Source organism: Xiphophorus couchianus, chromosome 3, assembly GCF_001444195.1.
Source record: "Xiphophorus couchianus chromosome 3, X_couchianus-1.0, whole genome shotgun sequence".
Lineage (NCBI taxonomy): Eukaryota > Metazoa > Chordata > Actinopteri > Cyprinodontiformes > Poeciliidae > Xiphophorus > Xiphophorus couchianus.
In genome coordinates, this window is record NC_040230.1 from 24,215,714 (window position 1) to 24,232,374 (window position 16,661).

Sequence of the window (16,661 nt, forward strand, 5' to 3'; positions counted from 1 at the left end):
GCTCGTCCAAGCCTGGAAGGGCCTGGAGAGCTCTGAGTCCATTCCGCGGGCATAAGAAATAACACAGAAATAACATATTGTTCAGCTTAAAGTATGGCGGCCCGGGAGGGGGGGAGAGAGCAAACTGTGAGTGGTCACATTACATGAAAACAGCAGGCAGGAAGTGTTTTGCAACAGCGGAAAATCTTCAGGTCCAGTCTGACCACCAGACGGTCACACTTCATCTGGCCTGCGGTCAGTGGATGGATATCATCCCTACTGTACAGGGCTGGAGACGCTGCCCGGCGTTCGTCTTTTACCCTTTTTGCACGCTTTTCAAAGTTTACACCTTATCCTTCCATCACTTCCTCTGCCTCTCCTGCTACATCTTTCTTCTTTTACAACTACGTCTGATCATGTTTAGTGCCCCCCCTTTACCTTTCACCTCAAGCTTCCCCCCACGCCCCTTCTCTCTCTCTCGCTCTCTATCTTACCCTCTTTCGCTCTCTGTTTGTGGTCAGTCACACTTAATCTAGCTCCATCCATCTGTTTCTCTTCACTCATTTAGTCCGGGCTGCTTTCGATTAAGATTACATCAGGCTTTGACCTATTAGTGTGCCATGATCCTTTTGAAGTCATGCTGTGGTTACAGGTTAAGCTCAAAGCCCACCAATCTTCATACTCAGTCTAACACAGACAGCAATGGGAAAGTAAAGAAAAAAAAAAAAGAGCATAGGTTTGTAAAAGTTTTCAGCCCGGGACCAAAGTCATTGTTTTTTTTTTCTCTCTCTCTCTCTCTCCGGGATCTGGGATCATTAAACGGTATAAGAGTCGTGGTAATGTGGACACCCAATAGAGACCCATTTTGGACTCTAACCCATAATCCAACCAACCAAGCTGTGAACTGGAATATATTGTTCATTTAACCCCATATCCTGAAGATTTTTTGAGACTTTCTGTTCCCTATTATGGTTCCTGTTTAAAATTGGACTCACAGTTTCCACTAAACATAATCCAGACCGCTTTCATAGCTTTAGGAGCCAAATGAGGAACATATTGAGGCTTATCTACTAGGCTAACCCTCCACTTATAAGTCATTTTAATAAAGCACTAATACTTTTATTTTAATGATACAAAGACCTATAAAAACCTGCAGATGTGAAGTTCTCCCAGATTAAATAATGTTTAAGTTGTGTTCCCTGCTCGTTCTCATGATTCACTTCTAACTTCATCTCTACGAAAGAGAATTAAACATGAGGCGTTAAAATTTTTTACATTTAAATGAGGTGTATTAAATTACAGGCTGCACAATCACACAGTTGTTGAAATTGGTGCCTAGCATAAAGAAGGTTGTAGGTTTGAATCCTGGCATAAAGTCTTGATGTATGTATGTTTTTTTTGTTTTTTTTTCCAGGTAGCCTGGCTTCCTCCCCCAGTCTGAAAAAGGGGATGATAAGGACTGGAGACTGAAAAATAATAATTAAAAACATGTATTTTCCCCTTTGATAGCCTGTAATTTAATTGTTTAGTTTTGGTATTTTTTAAGAAAGGAACATGTAGACCTGTTTTTTTTTGTTGTTGTTCTTTTTAGCATATGCTAAGATCTGCATATTGATTGAAACAAAGGTGCTATACTGAGAGTATCAGGTTTAATGACTTTGCATCCAATGCTTTGTTAACGCTAGTGTTTGATAATAACTGTTATGCTGAGTTGAAAAGAAAGAAGAAAAAAAACAGTTACATTTCGGTCCAGTTGTTGGAAAATTAGCTTGTTTTTGATGTTATGACCGTTATTTTTTTTAAATGCCATGATACACATTCGGTATCCATGGATACGCTGAAGGAAATGCATTAAATATTTATATGTAAAAAGCATTTTTAAAAATGTATATTCCCTATGACAGACTATGATTTCATTGTTTAGTTTTATTATTTTTTCAAAATATTTGTTGATCTGTTTTGTTTTGGTTGTTTTAGCATAGCCAGGAATGCTAACATGGGTGAATTGATTTGAAAAAGCTAAGCGGTGCTATTTAATCTAAGAGTATCAGGTTTGGTGACTTTGTAGTCCAATACTTCACAATTTTGTTGACTTCTTTGAAATATATTGCTTTAATTGGTCTCTTTTGCATTTGTGGGATGAAACAAATTTGTGAGTTAAATGGTTTTGTGACTTATGTGTTAGCTTATTGAAATTTGTGGATAAATGTCTGGGATGTTAGCACTAGCGTTTAAGAAAAATTGTTATGCTGGTTTGAAAAAAAACAAAACGGGAAAACTAGCTTGTTCTTGACCGTTTTTTTTTTTAAATGCCCTGACAAAACAAAATTTGGTTTCCATGGCAATGACATCAGACTTGTAGAGGTTTATTAGGACACTCAAAGACGCTTTACATAAAATCAGTAATTTCCATTCATGCGCACGTTCAGACACTGATGATGATAAGCTAATGGATTATAGCCACAGCTGTTGTATCAAGCCATTGGACCTTCTGACCAACACCAGCAGGAAAGGTGGGAGAAGTGTCTTGACCAAGGACACTACAAAAGAGGCGGGCCATTGCAGGGCAAACTCCTACCATTGTCGCCCCCAGTAATAAGCATTTTATGTGTGTGTGTGCGTGTGTGTATCTGTGTCGTAGTGATCATCAATCAAAGTTGATTTTCACAAACAAAATAATGATTTCCTTGTGAAAATCAGCTTTTATGTCTTTGGTGTCCAATTCTTAGCAAATTGAATGGTCCTATATTTTGCTCCTCTAAAACAGCACTATTCTCAGGGTTTTGTGACGGGAACAAATCCATTCGTATGTGCCGCTGACTCACTTGACTTCACCAGGTCGAACGTATGATTCACTTCATGTGCACATATGCCACAGAAGTGAGAAAAGACAATCAGCCTCAGACGCTGACATGCTACGATCAATAATCACAAGGGTCAAGCACTGAATACTGCAAAGTATATAAAATGCATAAAATGCACAGAGCTGAGTGTTTGCCTCTCGTGACGGCAGCGCCATCGTAGTCCTAATCTAGTCTGGAGTGGTCTTGAAAGCCACCTTTTTACGCAAAGCTTTCTTCCAGTGGGGGAAGCCACTTTCTGCACTGAAAAAAAGATGATGCATCTCCAATTTTAAAAATAAAAAAGCATTAGTTAGTCACAAGTACTTAAATGAAATTTGTAGAAGTTACTTCACTTACGTTGGTTTACAATGACAGCTTAATAAACGTAATAAATTAATGTGAATAAACTTCTTTTTTTTTAGTACTTGTGATCAATTAAAGCAATTTTCTTTTTAAGCTGGAGCTGGATTCACTTTTCTCAGTGTGTTCTAAATACTAGGGATTTAGAAGGGAGAAATGGCAGCCGGCATAACAAAACACCGATGAGGTACTCCAACCTTATGTAGTCGACTCATTGGGCGACCTCTTGCTGTTGTCTTGTTGCATCTTGGACAGGCTTCACAAGACCCCCCGCTCTTGACTGGGGAATGTCTGGTGACAAGCAAATCAAATAAAGTTGGAGTCAATTATGCATATCCCTCGAATTTTCATTTTTACTGAAATTTAAAGACAATTTACACAATGAAAAGCATACCACCAGGTCCCAATGGAGCACATCATCCCTTGATGCCTACACAGAACACCGTGCTTCATACTGGAAATAAAAAAATAAATAAAATAAAATAAAAAAAAAATATATATATATATATATATATATATATATATATATATACCTGGGAAATAAATATATTTCCCAGGTTTCTGCTTACCATCTTACAGAATTAGCACTGAGAGTTGACTGGTGGCTCAACAGATCGGAGGGTTAAGTCCCCAGCTTCACTCTGGTTGTCAGTATCAGAGATGCTCCTGTCCCAGTTTGTGGTCAGAGCAGAAATATGTGTCATAATAGAATCCAAGCATGTATTCAGTTGAACCAGGACCACATTATTATTCATTTAAAGCTGAAGGAAAGATTTAAAGAAAATATAAAAGTAGTTAGACATGAAAGTTTTCACTATATCTAATGTTAAATCATATACATGTTTGTAAATAGTATTGTGTGTGTCAATATTAACTATAATGTATGACAGTGATAGAGAATATGTAAAAAAAAAAAAAAAAAAAAAGGCATGTCTTTGTATCAGGCAGGAATTAAGCAATATTTGCCCACTGCCAGCTCCTGAAAATGAGGTCGAGACAAAAAGTTGGTAAAGAGCAGGGCACCTCTTCATCAGGTCAGAAATAATTTAGAGTAATAGCATTCAGCGATGTAAACTCTGAAATGTCAGTGTAATCTTATGAAATGACACTTAAGCTTAGTGAATTCTAACACCTCATGTTGATAAGACTGACCTTTAACATAATCGCTTTGATTTTTATTAGTTTTATTAGTTATTTTTATTAGCGCGCCACCAAATCTAACCCTACAAAGGGCCTTAGTTAGCATTAATGTTATTTAACGTTGGCTTTGCTTTTTAATTTTCTGTTTGTCAAACTTAAGCTCTATGAAAGCTGTTAGTAAACAGAGATTTATGATTTACCAACATATTATTCCTGTAGACTGGCATGAATTGGTTGAAAGATTTTCTCAGAGTGTCGTGAAACGATCGGTACACTAACTATCGACGTGTGAAGCAAGTAACATCAAGTCTTGGAAAAAAGGGAAAGAACAACATATTTTTATAAAAAACAACAAACAAACAAACAACAAAAAAAAGAAGCTAAACTTCTTTTTTTGAGATCTTCCATCTTAGCATGTCTTATTTACACCAATCTTGTTTGATTAGGGAAATATGCAGCAGCTGGTGGACTTTTGATACCTACGAGAAACATTTAGTCATCCCTTCAAAATGATATTGGCACAAATGTTTGACACAAGTTTAGTTCGTTTTGGCCAAATAAAATTTCGACTGGCTAAATTCTACCAGGTTGCTTTATCTGTGCATCCACGGTTTCATTTCTGTGGACGGCTTGTGAGTAGAGATTGACAGAAAAGCTAAACTGCACATCATCATTACTCCTGGGTCAGAGCTGGGCTAAGTAGCCAATTGGCTAAAACTGACATCTTTTGGCCAAGCCGCAGCAGGGTAGGATGTTAAAGTCATTTCGACTCATCAGGCTAAGTGGACACAGTTGACTGAAAGGTCTCGAACCTCCACACGTCTGGCTGTGGGTAGCTTTCATTGCCAACAGTTCTCAATTAGAACAGAGGATAAGAGGACATCTGGGCGGCGGAGTCAAAGTCTGTTTGACTTATGTATATTAATGTCCGCTCACAGGCCTGGTTTCATTTCATAAATAAACCTTACATGGAGCTGCAAATGTCAGTCACTCTGTTTACAGCTTGGACTGATGCTGAGACAATATCCAAGCAGAGGGAGAATCTACCGACTTTTACTATGATAACTTGCCTCACTAACTCCTTTACATGAACAAAGTCAAAGTACTTTTGCATAATACACTAAAACAAAAATACAAAGCCTGCCAAAAAAAGGCAGACGATCCAAAGGCCCCAGGTTTACACAACATCTGTTAGTACTAAATGAATTTTTTTACAACCTTAACTTTTCGGCCTTTTTATGGTTGAGATTATTTTCTTAATTACTCAAGAATTAAAACCTTGGTTTTCATTCCCATTAGATTGTGTAAGCAAAAAAACCCCAACAAATTCTAATGTACAAAAAGTCTATTTACAGTGAGCAATGATGAAACACTTTTATACATGCAATGCAGTAAACTTTCCGCTGTTTTGTTTTTTCTTTGCATTTTGTTTGTTAATCCTTGCTGTGTCTTTTGCACATGACTCGAAGCATGTGCAAATGATGCACATGCTTTGAGTCGTGCAATACCTACAGTATGTGCAGGTACTATGCAGATAGAAAGATGCATAGTACTTGCATTTTTCTATGTGCTTCTAAAAAAATAGCTGTAGGTTTGTTTGTATTTTTAACACATTTATTGGGAGCTTTAGTGCCAAAACAATCATAAAAATTGTTTTATTTCTCAAATTGCAGTGGCATAATAACACTGAAAACTTCGAGAAAGTTAGGAATCATGTGTAACTTTGTACATAATAACTGATGCAGTATTGAATGATACTGAATATTACTGAACCATTTTTTATGCTTTATTTTGAGGTCGACCAGCATTTAGGAGCTTTTACTTTGGAAAGCTGTGAATTCCCATGAAGATGCCAGGCTGTCTGTAGCCCTTACCTGTGAAACCACTAAAGTAATATTGAGCCTTTTTTGGGTGAAGTTAGCTTTAAAAAACCTACTGAGTACGTTTTTCCTACCCAAGAGTGAAGGAGCAGAAGAAAAGGGCATAAAGGACTGTTACATAACAAGTGAATCTAACACATACTACAGGTTAATGACATTTGACTTGTAGCACAGACACGCGTCTCTGAAACCGCTGCGGAAGTGATAAGATCACATGGATGTCACAGTTTCTCCTTTTAGCTCATCTTTTGAGACAGATTCAGATGGAGAAGTGGAATAAAAAGCAACAGTGGAAATGGGTCAAACAATGACGGATGAGGAGCTGATCACTTTCACACCCACCTCTCACCCCATCCGCCTCACTCCTCCTCCCATCTGACGGACGCCAAACACTGAGCCTCCCTCATCGCTATAAAACCTCCTCACCTCCATGACTGTCAGGGACATAAACATCCTGAGGTGTCTGTGCTTATCTGACTGGCTGAGGTGGATGCAGATACTCTGAGGGTGAGTTCTTGAGATTTAAATAGTTTGATGACATTTGCTGTGATCAGTGAGTTCTTCAGCTCTCATCTAATTGTTTATGGTGACATAACAGAGCTCGTGTCAGCGGAGATGTTGGCAGGTGCGCTAGTTCTGGGCACCATCCTCACAGCTTTACCAGGTATGAGACGAATGGTATTATTCTTTAAAGTGCTGTTTTTTCTTTGCATTTTCAAAACTAGAATCAAGGCGTGTTGAGCTCGCAGATTTTTTGGGGGGAAAAATTGTTCAGTTACAGATTGCTTTTTAATTTAGGATTTATATTATTTACTTTTAAGTTTTAAAATCAAGTGGCAGATTTTTAAGAGCCATTATGTCGACAATATCCTGCAGCCAGGTGCCCTTCTCTTTACACTCCGACTTATTTATAAGTATTGATTGTCTTTTGTGCAAGGTAGTCAGCCAGGCCCACAGTCAGCAGCACAGGACGACACCACGGCTGCACATCAAGGAGAACGCTTCCTGCTTAACTTTGAAATGCTACTCTCTGAGATTTCATGTCTGAAATATATTAGAAAAACAATTGGCCATGTACTTGTTGCATGTCATCACCCTGTTTACAGCCGAGAGATGGTAATTGAGGTGAGAATTGTAGAAAATGCGGTGGAATATGTGCTGATTTTTTGTGCATTTTTACCAATGGCATGCACATACATTTTGGGAAGAGGTACACAAGTGGACAATCATGTAAACCATGATTTTTACTGTAACATACAGTATGTGTAACATATGTATACTGTAACATATGTATACTGTAACATATGTATATGTTTGCTTGTATTTTTTGTGCTTAGATTCCTAAATTAGAGCCCTGACAATTGAAAGATTCAAAGCGTTTGTCTCCTAGGTGCTCAGAGCAGGTGGAGTGTGTCGTTTTCCAGAAGAGTGATCTGTGTGTGGGCAGGAACTACAGTGACTCTGCCCTGCCGCTATGACTATCCCTCAAGTTGGTCATTTGTTCATTTTGCATTTCTTTAGATGGATGGTTCAAATTTTTGTGAAAACAAGTAAATGTACTTTGTTGGGGTTTTATGTAACAGAGTATAAGAAATCTGAAAAGTTATATTTTTCTATTCACTAATAGTAGGTTGTGTTGGTGTATCTCATTAAGTATCAGTAAAATATGTTGTTGTTTATGGCTTTAGGATATGTTTAAGTGAACAACAACATTGTGTAAAACTCCCCAGGTCACACTGTGAGGTGCGCTATGTGGTTCCGTGTTTCTACTGAGGGTCGCAGGGAGTTTGCTCACCACACCGACCCCAACCAAATCAGCCCGTCCTACCGCGGGCGCACGCGGTGAGAAGAACTGCAAGTGCTGTTATTGTTACAGTAAAATTACGTTACTGAATTGCTGCCTGGATTCTAGCTACACCGGGGGAAGCTATTCCAGCTGCTCGGTTCAGATTCAGGGTGTGAAGCTGGGCGATGCGGGTCAGTATCACTTCAGGTTTGAGACAGACCAACCGCTGGGGAGATGGACCTCACCTGACACCATTACTCTGGATGTAACAGGTAGGTGAACAGAAACTAAAACTGCTGAGACATCTCGGAAAAGTCTCCGTATTTAATGACGTGTGTTTGTCTCTGTGTGTCACAGACCTCCAGGTTCAGGTGCATCCAGCTAGGCCAAGCAACATGTTTGGATTTGGAGAAACAGTCTTTGTAGGTTGCCAGGCCAGAGGATGTGCTGCCCCGGGGAGAAGCTTGGCACTCTACAGGTAAGTCTACATAATGCCTGTTTTATTATTACAAGCAGCCATCTACTGTGACCAGACAGGGGTCAACAGGACACGAAGGAGACACAAAACACACTGTTAAATAATCACTGGGTCAGAATTACTTTTTAAAAGTAGGTTAAAAAGGCAAATATAAATTGGTAGCAATAAGTCAGTCAATGATTTTATCCAGGAAAGAAGATGGAGCAAAAGCAATGAACCAGGAGTACTTTCTGTGAGAAAAACAAAGAGAATACACACAGTTAATGTCAGCAATAGCTCTGTCAGTGACTGTGTACAGGAAAGAGGCACAACTAAACCCTGGTTAGGTGTATCTTTGGATGCAAAAATAAGAGAGAAACAGGTGAGAGATGAGAGAAATGGCACTTATTTGACATAACTAAAAAGTGGCACCATTGAGCTAGTTCAGGCCATCCACTACAGCTGTGCTATCTGCCTAGCTAGCCCAACGCTAAAATAACAATAATAATAGCTAGCTGGCTAAGTAGCCCAAAGTTGGCATTGTGTCGGGTTTTCTTTCCACCCCCTATCCCTATCTCTTACTAGCTAATGGAAAGAAATCACAGTTTACCGTCAGTTCCCTTATCGTGTGATGTTTTAGGAACGGATTGAACCTCGGCTCCTATGAGAAGAAGATGATAAACCGCTTCGACCCGCAGCACGCAGGCGCGTACACCTGCCGACCAATCCCACCGCAGAACGTCCAGTCACCGTCGGTCTCCCTGACAATGGGGTGTAAGTAATGTCAGCCAAGAAAAACAGAAACTTTTAGGATTTTTTAAAAGTTTTACACTGTGGACATGCATCTGGAAGTAATGGACAGGGGGTAATATTTATTATGCTCTTGTTCATAGATGAGGACAAATGTCTTACAATTTGAAGAAAGCATGAAGCAAAGAATTTAGGAAATAATAATCATGCACTCTATTTCACATAATAAGCTGTAATATATATATATATGTTGCAAAAGTTATTCATATTTTGTCAGAATTGTGTCCCAAAGCATGCTTTTTCCATTGTTTCCCACTACAGATAGTCCTCGCTCCACTTCCATTGCAATGTTTCCTGCCGGAGAGTTGTCAGAGGGGGGTTCAGTCACTCTGACCTGCAGCAGTGATGCAGCCCCACCTGTTGAGAGCTTCGCATGGTTTAAAGGTAAACAGCGGGGAATGTTGGTCGGTTGTAAGCTTTGAAGATTGTCTTACGATTGCATGCTATCCTGCCGACTCAACAAGATGTCGAGATCGATGTGGCTCCATCTGATCTAGTGGTCAGTTGCTGAAAGAAATAGGCCGCTGTGTCACATCATGTTTATAACCACAAGGAAACTTATTAAGAATTTCCAGAAACTTCAGCAACCCAGTAAAAAAAGTAATGTATAAAGAAAGAAAGTGCTTCAGTTGCATGTGTTTTGTATAGATAAATAGGAGTGACAACAAATGTACCACCAATAATCTTAAAGTAAAACATTTACTTCTTAGCCCATCCATCCATACATCCATCCATCATCCATCCATACATCCATCCATCATCCATCCATCCATCCATCCATCCACCCATCCAATTTTACCTATTTACTTAAAAGTGAATAAATAGGTAAACAAACAATGTTCCAGTTTGTTTACCTACAAAGTGAAAGGGATGGGTGCACCTGATTCTTTGTAAGCCACACACCCATTAGGTGGAGATAGTAAAACCTTTCAAATTGTCAGAATTTCTGGTTTGAAATGATAGTCATCATATTTTCTGTCCACATGTAAACACACATTTTTCTCCTTTCTTTGCAGACATGGAGAGCGGCAGCATTCCAGACAGCTTCCGTCCTCAGCTCCACCTGTCCTACCTAAAGTACACAGACAGAGGAGAGTACTACTGCGTCGCCCGCAACTCCCTGGGAACAGATCGCTCCGGATCACTTCTTCTCAACGTCAGCTGTGCGTGGTCCAAATGTATCAGAGGGGCACAGCAGGAATATTTATGATAATTAAGTATTCCGCTAACCAGTTGTTCAGCTGGACTGCGAAGATTAACATCAGTCTTTGTTGTTTAACTTTATGTTTTCTGTTCCTGTTCCTCCTGCGTAGACTCTCCCAAAAACACACACGTGTGGACGAGTCCTCAGAGGGACATCAGAGAGGGCTCGTCTGTAAACCTGAGCTGCAGCAGCCACGCCTCCCCTCCTCCCAGCAGGTAAAACATCACCTTGAATCAGCCCCATACAACTCCCTTTACTTTCCTCATTTTCTTTCTAATGCTGTTTTTGCTACTTCACCATGTCATGCATTGTTGTGGCCTTATTATTTTAAATAAGGCCCTCGTGTCTTTCTGACCAACTGTATTACATTTCTGTTGATTTGATGATGTCAAAAATCTGTTGAAATTACTAGGCCCAATGGTCATCATCATTTCCCTGATTTCCTCTGCAGGTATGTTTGGTATCAAATCACAGGTGACCAGGTGGTGCCTAAAGGTCACAATCAGAACCTGACCTTTCCTTCAGTGGGGGCTCAACATGCGGGTCAGTACTACTGCATAGCAACAAACCGACTGGGTTCCCAATCCTCTCTTGTTTCTTCGCTAACAGTCCTCTGTAAGTACAAGACGCATCCCTCTGCCTTTTTCTTTTTCATAAACCTTTTTTTTTTTTCAAACAAATTAACATTGTCTTGCAAAAATATTCATACCTGGTGAACTGCTTAAAATCAGACATGTGAAAGAAGGCTCCTCGGGTTCTCTGCGATGTTTTGGGTCAGTAATTCATGGAGCGTCCAGCAGGAACTCTATGCTGGTTGTCCGTAACGTTTCTCTGAGTCAACATGTGGAAGTCCTTACCCACTGAACTAAAACTGAACTCTGACTGGGATCATTTCAGATCAACCTGAAGAAGGAACTTGAGCTTTTTTGTAAAAAAAAAAATATATATATATTTTTTAAAATCAGTCTTTAGATGGACAACATGGCAGAGACAAACTAAATATTGATTTTTAGATATTTTCAAATGTATCGTTTCCATTTTTAGTCCCATGACTATGTGCTACTTTGTGTTAGCTTTACATAAAGTACACATCACTTTATGGTTATAACAAGACGAGATGTGACAAAGTTCGAGGGCTGCGAATACATTTGCATGACATTTGATCAGTTACTGTAATGGTATAACTACTGGCCTTTACTTCACTCTCTGGCTTCGCTTGTCTTTGATTTTAAACAGTAACAAAACCAAAATGATTAGTACTGCATGTTGAACTTCAGCTGGTGTTTGCCTTGTCTTTATGAAAAAATGATTTATAATAACATTAATCTTCTTTTCTTCCCTCCTTTGTGCAGATCCCCCTAAGAACACCTCAATTCTGGCTCGTCCTTCCAGCGTGGTGGACGCGGGCCGACCCCTGACCCTGACCTGCAGCAGTCAGGCCTACCCAGCCGTGGACAACTTCACCTGGCACAGACTCGCTGTGGATGGTGGCACTGTACACTGTTAGCGCTGATTTTTTACTCTTGTTTTTTAAAAATTTTTCTTTGTGGTGAATGTTTGCAGTCACCGTTTGACTTAAATTAAAACTGTAAAGCTTACCTTTTTTTTCTGTTCTTCATGACGCAGCATGGGTCACCAAGTCTGGGCCCGTCTTCACCTTCTCCGAGGTCGGTCCTGGTGAGAGTGGTCAGTATTACTGCGAGGCCAGGAACCGAATCGGAGCCCACAGCTCTCCGGTCCTGACAGTCAGAGTCAGAGGTACAAATCAGCTCTGATGGATCATCTTGAATGTTGCCAATTTCTTGAAAATCTAATTTCTACTCTTACGATCAGTCCTGTTTTATTTGTTTAATTCCTCTTTTTATTTTCTAACTATGATGGGCAATCTTTCTCTTTTAAATTACCAGTATAATCTATTAAAGTGCAGCCAGCTTAGCATTCAGCATTCAAGTGTTTATTTCTGTTAAGTGAGAATGGGAATACTATGTTTCACTGCAGTGAAACCCACCTGCTGCATATTTACAGCCATGTTTCTGATCATCTCAGACGTTGCAGAAGAAGAAGAAAGAAAAAAAAAAAAAACGGCCTTTGAGTATTTGTCAGTATTTATATCACTGAAGGTTTTCAGATATGGTTTCTGTTTGTCTGCGGCGATGAGCGATGAAGCCTCCCGGTCACCGTCGCAGTGGTCCGTCCGGCCTCTGGCTTTCATTGTTTTTCTATGATTCACCGTGAGTCATGCAAACCACTCTCACTATTAAGAGAGGAGGTGATGAGGTGCTGCGGAAAACTGCTATTCGAGTCTAGACAGCTGAAGAAATGGAGCTTTGGAAAGGAGAAGTGGAAATACAAGAATCGAGTCCAGACAGGCGTTTTCTGATGTGCAGATCTTTAGCTCTTCAATCACTTTCCTTTTCTATTTTTATGACTTCTGTTCAGTTGTAGCCGGCTGAACTTCCTGCTTTTGCGTTTGGCGACAGCGTGTTTCTGTCGTGCCGATGACGTTTGCGATGTCTCCGACTGCAGGTCGTTTAAAGGCGATCGCCTTGGCTTCAGCGGTGGGCGTGTCGGCTGGTCTCATCACGCTGACGGTGGCCGTCATGATCAGGTGACTGGAAGTACCTTCGCCTCTGCAGCAGCTGTTTTGTTTTTTTTCCCTGTTTATTCATCACTTTTCTTCATCAGTCTTGTCACTGACTGCGTCTCTCTCTCTGCGTTCACAGCAAGAACATGCACAGAGTAGACACAGAGTCCGTAGACGATGTAAACAAGGTACAGCTGTCTTTGTCGTTGTTTTTAATCAGTCTTAAGAATAATCCAGCATTTTGTGTTTTACTGAAGCTGACAGTAGGAGAAAACATGGGTTTGAAGAATGACCCCGGTTACCGCAGTAAAGTCTGGAATGATTTTTCATGATTTGTGATCCTATTTATCTGGTTTATCCTCTGAGGTTTGTGTCTTTCCGTTTGACCCCAGCATCCAGCGGCGACATCCGACACCGTGTGCTGCGAGTCAGCCGAACGAACCCTCCCTGTCAGAAAAGGCAAGATGTCCGACATCCCGGTGAGCCACGCTCAACGTCACCTGGGGAACGTCCACCAATGAAAGGGAAGAGGAATTAGATGTTTTTCATGTGCACACAGGAGGAGTCGGAGGATTTAAGTGACACTTCCCATCCCTCCATCGTTCCTCTGATGGACGCTCCGCCAATCAAAGAAGTTTCAGGCCGCAGCTCTGCCTCCAACTTCATCACTGTGCATTACTCCAGGATGTCCAGGTAGACACTAACCAAAGTCTCCTGCTGTTATTGTACTTAATGTTTTTGGGGGGGGGGGGTTACAAAAAAGTACCAGCAACACCGACAGATTATTTCACTTATAAGTATTACTTTACATTTTGACTGAAAATGTGCTCCTATATTTGGTTGACAAGTTACCAGTTAGTTTTGTCTTATTTCAAGTGTACTAAGATATTTGCACAAGAAACTGGACCAAAAATACTTAGTAAGGTTTTTGTGTTTTTGCAGTGTAAAGAAATGTTTGGGAGTACTACTAATTGTGACACCAGCGATCAAGTTTGTGAAAAATGTTTCTTCCCCCACTAAGTGAACGTAGTCACATTAAAGCTTGGAGTTTGCTAGATTTGGGAACATGGCACTGCGATGTGAAAGAATTTCATGTTCAGGCATTTTGCGCTTCCTGATCAGTCACTGTAGAGGATTTTTCTTAACGTCGTCTTTTTGTCTGGAAGATCGGGTTTTTGTGAACTTACCGATTTGGTGGTGCCTCATTTGTTTCCTGCAGCCCAGATCAGGTCCAGGTGCACAACATGAGAGGAGAGAGGAAACCGAGGGATTCTTCCAAAGTTGTTTACACTTTACTGCCCCAGCCTGGGCACTAAGCAGGAGGAAACGCCTCGTTAGGTACGACTCCTCACAGCACACACTGCAGAGGATAAAATCCTCTTCTCTGACGTTTTTAGCTTTGAGATTGTTTCGTCAACATTTCACAAATGCAGCAGAAATGGTAGCATTTACGTAACAGTGGAACGAGTTTCCTGAACGATTAAAGTTGACCATTGAAAAGAGAAATCAAATTCCAATCTCATATACTTCTGTTAGGCTGTAATGTAGTTATTTTTGCATCTTTTTAGTTTAAATGTATTCAAATCAGGATAAAACTACGTTCCTAACAGTGTGTTGTTACGCCTTTTGCTAGGTCTGAACCATTGAGGCGTGGGTTTCGCAAGACCCCTAAAGAAGCAAGATGTTAGCAGCAAGTGCTTTCAATCCAATATGTTTTGAAAGAGAGCGTCCATACATAAGTTGTATGTGCAGCACATCCTGCAGATGCTTGATTGAGATCTTGGAGACCAAGTCAACGCCTCATATCAGCCACTTCTTACAGGTTCTTCAAAAGAAGATCTGTTCCAGCAGTGCTAGAAAAGTTAAACACTGCTCATATTAAAAGAAAGCTGGTGCTTAAGAACTGATTTATACATGCTGTGTATGGATTTAGTGAACACTGACTGTAGACACAGCTCTATAAGGTTGGTGTTAGTGCAAATCGGGTTATTTACTAATGTTGAAACTGTTTTTACTATGTCGTCTTGATCCAGAATAAAGAAACTCCAGAGATTTAAACATGGCGCCTTCGTAATTCTGATTGGTTATTGGTCCCCACACTCCCAAATTGTTACACTCATCTGTTTTTCCTGCTTCTAACTCTTTAAGGACAAAACGTCCACCGTCTGCCCTGGGTACCACGAGGAAACATTCACTTTACCCGCCATGTTATGTGTGATTAGTGTTCCTCCTCCTGATCTGTTGCTCTGTTGTCTTTGTCCCACAGAACACCTGGACCGGCCTGGTGTGAACCGCACTCTTTGCTTTCATCACCTGGTGGCGCAGAGCGCTTCCTGTATCAGTGAATCATGTTACACCATTCCAGTTCAGGCAGTGGAGGACCTCTCAGTGAACCCGGCTCCTGAACTCTGCTGCATGTCTTCTCCTCTTTTCTTTCAGTGCATCCCGGAGTGGCATGCTGTCCAGTGAAGTGAAAATGCTTTAAAGTTCTTAAAGGGTAAAACACAAATATAAAAAAAAAAACTTCATGCTGCCTGGCTTGCACATTTTGGCACTAAATATATATTTGGTATGTTATTTTTTTGCTTTCTCTGATCATTTAGACTGCTGAATGTTTGTATTCTGACATAATTGTCTGTGATAAGACTAATGGTGTGAAATTAGGAATATTAGGGGAGAAAACCACAAGAACAAGGCTTGATATTATGTCAACCTTTGGGGTACATTTTGACATCGCAGTGGTTGGGATCTGATTCCTTACTCTCTGCGTCTTTGTTGAATGCAGATTATTTTAACTAACTGTAACCTAAAAGGTGAAAACAAGGATAGTGAGGAAATATTAAACTGAAGTGACTTCTCACTTTGTTCTTTTCTAGTTTACTACTGATTGTGAATTATAGTTTGGCTATAAATAAACGTAATCTGCTTATCGACTGAATTACTAATTATAACTGTCAATTTGACTTTTTTCACAACACATTTGAGAAATTCCTGTGACTCTGACCCGCTCAAGAATTTGTTGCCACATGGAGGTTTTGTTCTTTTTGTCCGTCTTACAACACAGATATGATGTTACAGAATGTGGGGAAATTAAACATGGCAGCTACATTACTGGCGTTTTGCAATGATGTTCTTTGGTTGGTCAAAAATGGAAACGAAAAGCAATCACTTGCTTACTCAACTTCTGTTTCCTCAAATTTTTGTCTCGACCTGATCGTTTTATTCAAATTTCATATGGCTCGACATCAAAAGAAATTAAAGAATATTAATTTCATGAAGTAGAAAAAAAAAAGCATTTTAATTTTTACATTTCCTTTATAATGCAGAGATTCAACTGCAATGTTTTAAGAAAAACAGTATGCATTGAATGAGTATGAATATAATTGAGTGGGTTTTTTTTTTAATTATTATTACACCAAGATTATATGAATAGATTTAAACAAGAACTCAGGTTATATATATATATATAACACTGGATAAAATGTGGAATCAAATATGTCAAAAAACTATGAACAAATGGTAAACATCAGACTGTCAATTAGACATAGTATTTTTGAATAATGCCTTATAATCATGTGATATTAAATAAATTAAAGGTCAAAGCTCAATAAGCCATTG

At 39.8% G+C, this 16,661-nt stretch overlaps 2 protein-coding genes across 4 annotated transcripts in view; one reads left to right on the forward strand and one right to left on the reverse strand.

Moving 5' to 3' along the window:
• LOC114141606 (basic helix-loop-helix transcription factor scleraxis) overlaps positions 1-9,168 on the reverse strand; it is a 42,598-nt gene extending 33,430 nt beyond the window's left edge. The window contains exons 1-4 of the mRNA XM_028012245.1: positions 9,056-9,168; positions 3,752-3,848; positions 3,577-3,636; positions 3,380-3,473 (exon numbers count right to left, since the gene is read on the reverse strand). The gene's annotated coding sequence lies outside the window, so the exon portion shown is untranslated. The remainder of the gene's footprint in view (positions 1-3,379; positions 3,474-3,576; positions 3,637-3,751; positions 3,849-9,055) is intronic.
• Positions 5,886-15,988, forward strand: LOC114141600 (B-cell receptor CD22). 3 transcript variants are annotated; one of them, XM_028012236.1, is made up of 19 exons: positions 5,890-6,709; positions 6,801-6,866; positions 7,593-7,691; positions 7,933-8,044; positions 8,115-8,260; positions 8,346-8,466; positions 9,086-9,219; positions 9,517-9,639; positions 10,272-10,418; positions 10,569-10,674; positions 10,911-11,074; positions 11,812-11,961; positions 12,086-12,217; positions 12,986-13,067; positions 13,183-13,231; positions 13,436-13,522; positions 13,603-13,736; positions 14,263-14,381; positions 15,310-15,988. In XM_028012236.1, exons 2-18 carry the CDS (start codon positions 6,818-6,820, stop codon positions 14,357-14,359), a joined length of 1,932 nt encoding a protein of 643 aa, XP_027868037.1. In that variant the 5' UTR covers positions 5,890-6,709; positions 6,801-6,817; the 3' UTR covers positions 14,360-14,381; positions 15,310-15,988. The 3 variants fall into 3 exon arrangements, with proteins under 3 accessions (XP_027868038.1, XP_027868037.1, XP_027868039.1); XM_028012237.1 differs by lacking the exon at positions 14,263-14,381 and having other exon boundaries at positions 5,886-6,709; XM_028012238.1 differs by lacking the exon at positions 6,801-6,866 and having other exon boundaries at positions 5,892-6,709.
• Positions 15,989-16,661: the final 673 nt, after the last annotated feature.

What these genes read in the sequence shown, in the direction of transcription:
- LOC114141600 (XM_028012236.1), top strand. Translation starts at nt 6,818, where the DNA reads ATGTTGGCAGGTGCGCTAGTTCTGGGCACCATCCTCACAGCTTTACCA. An exon ending in ACGGTGGCCGTCATGATCAG is followed by an intron (nt 13,068 to 13,182) that starts GTGACTGGAAGT and finishes CTGCGTTCACAG; the next exon opens with CAAGAACATGCACAGAGTAG. An exon ending in CCGTAGACGATGTAAACAAG is followed by an intron (nt 13,232 to 13,435) that starts GTACAGCTGTCT and finishes GTTTGACCCCAG; the next exon opens with CATCCAGCGGCGACATCCGA.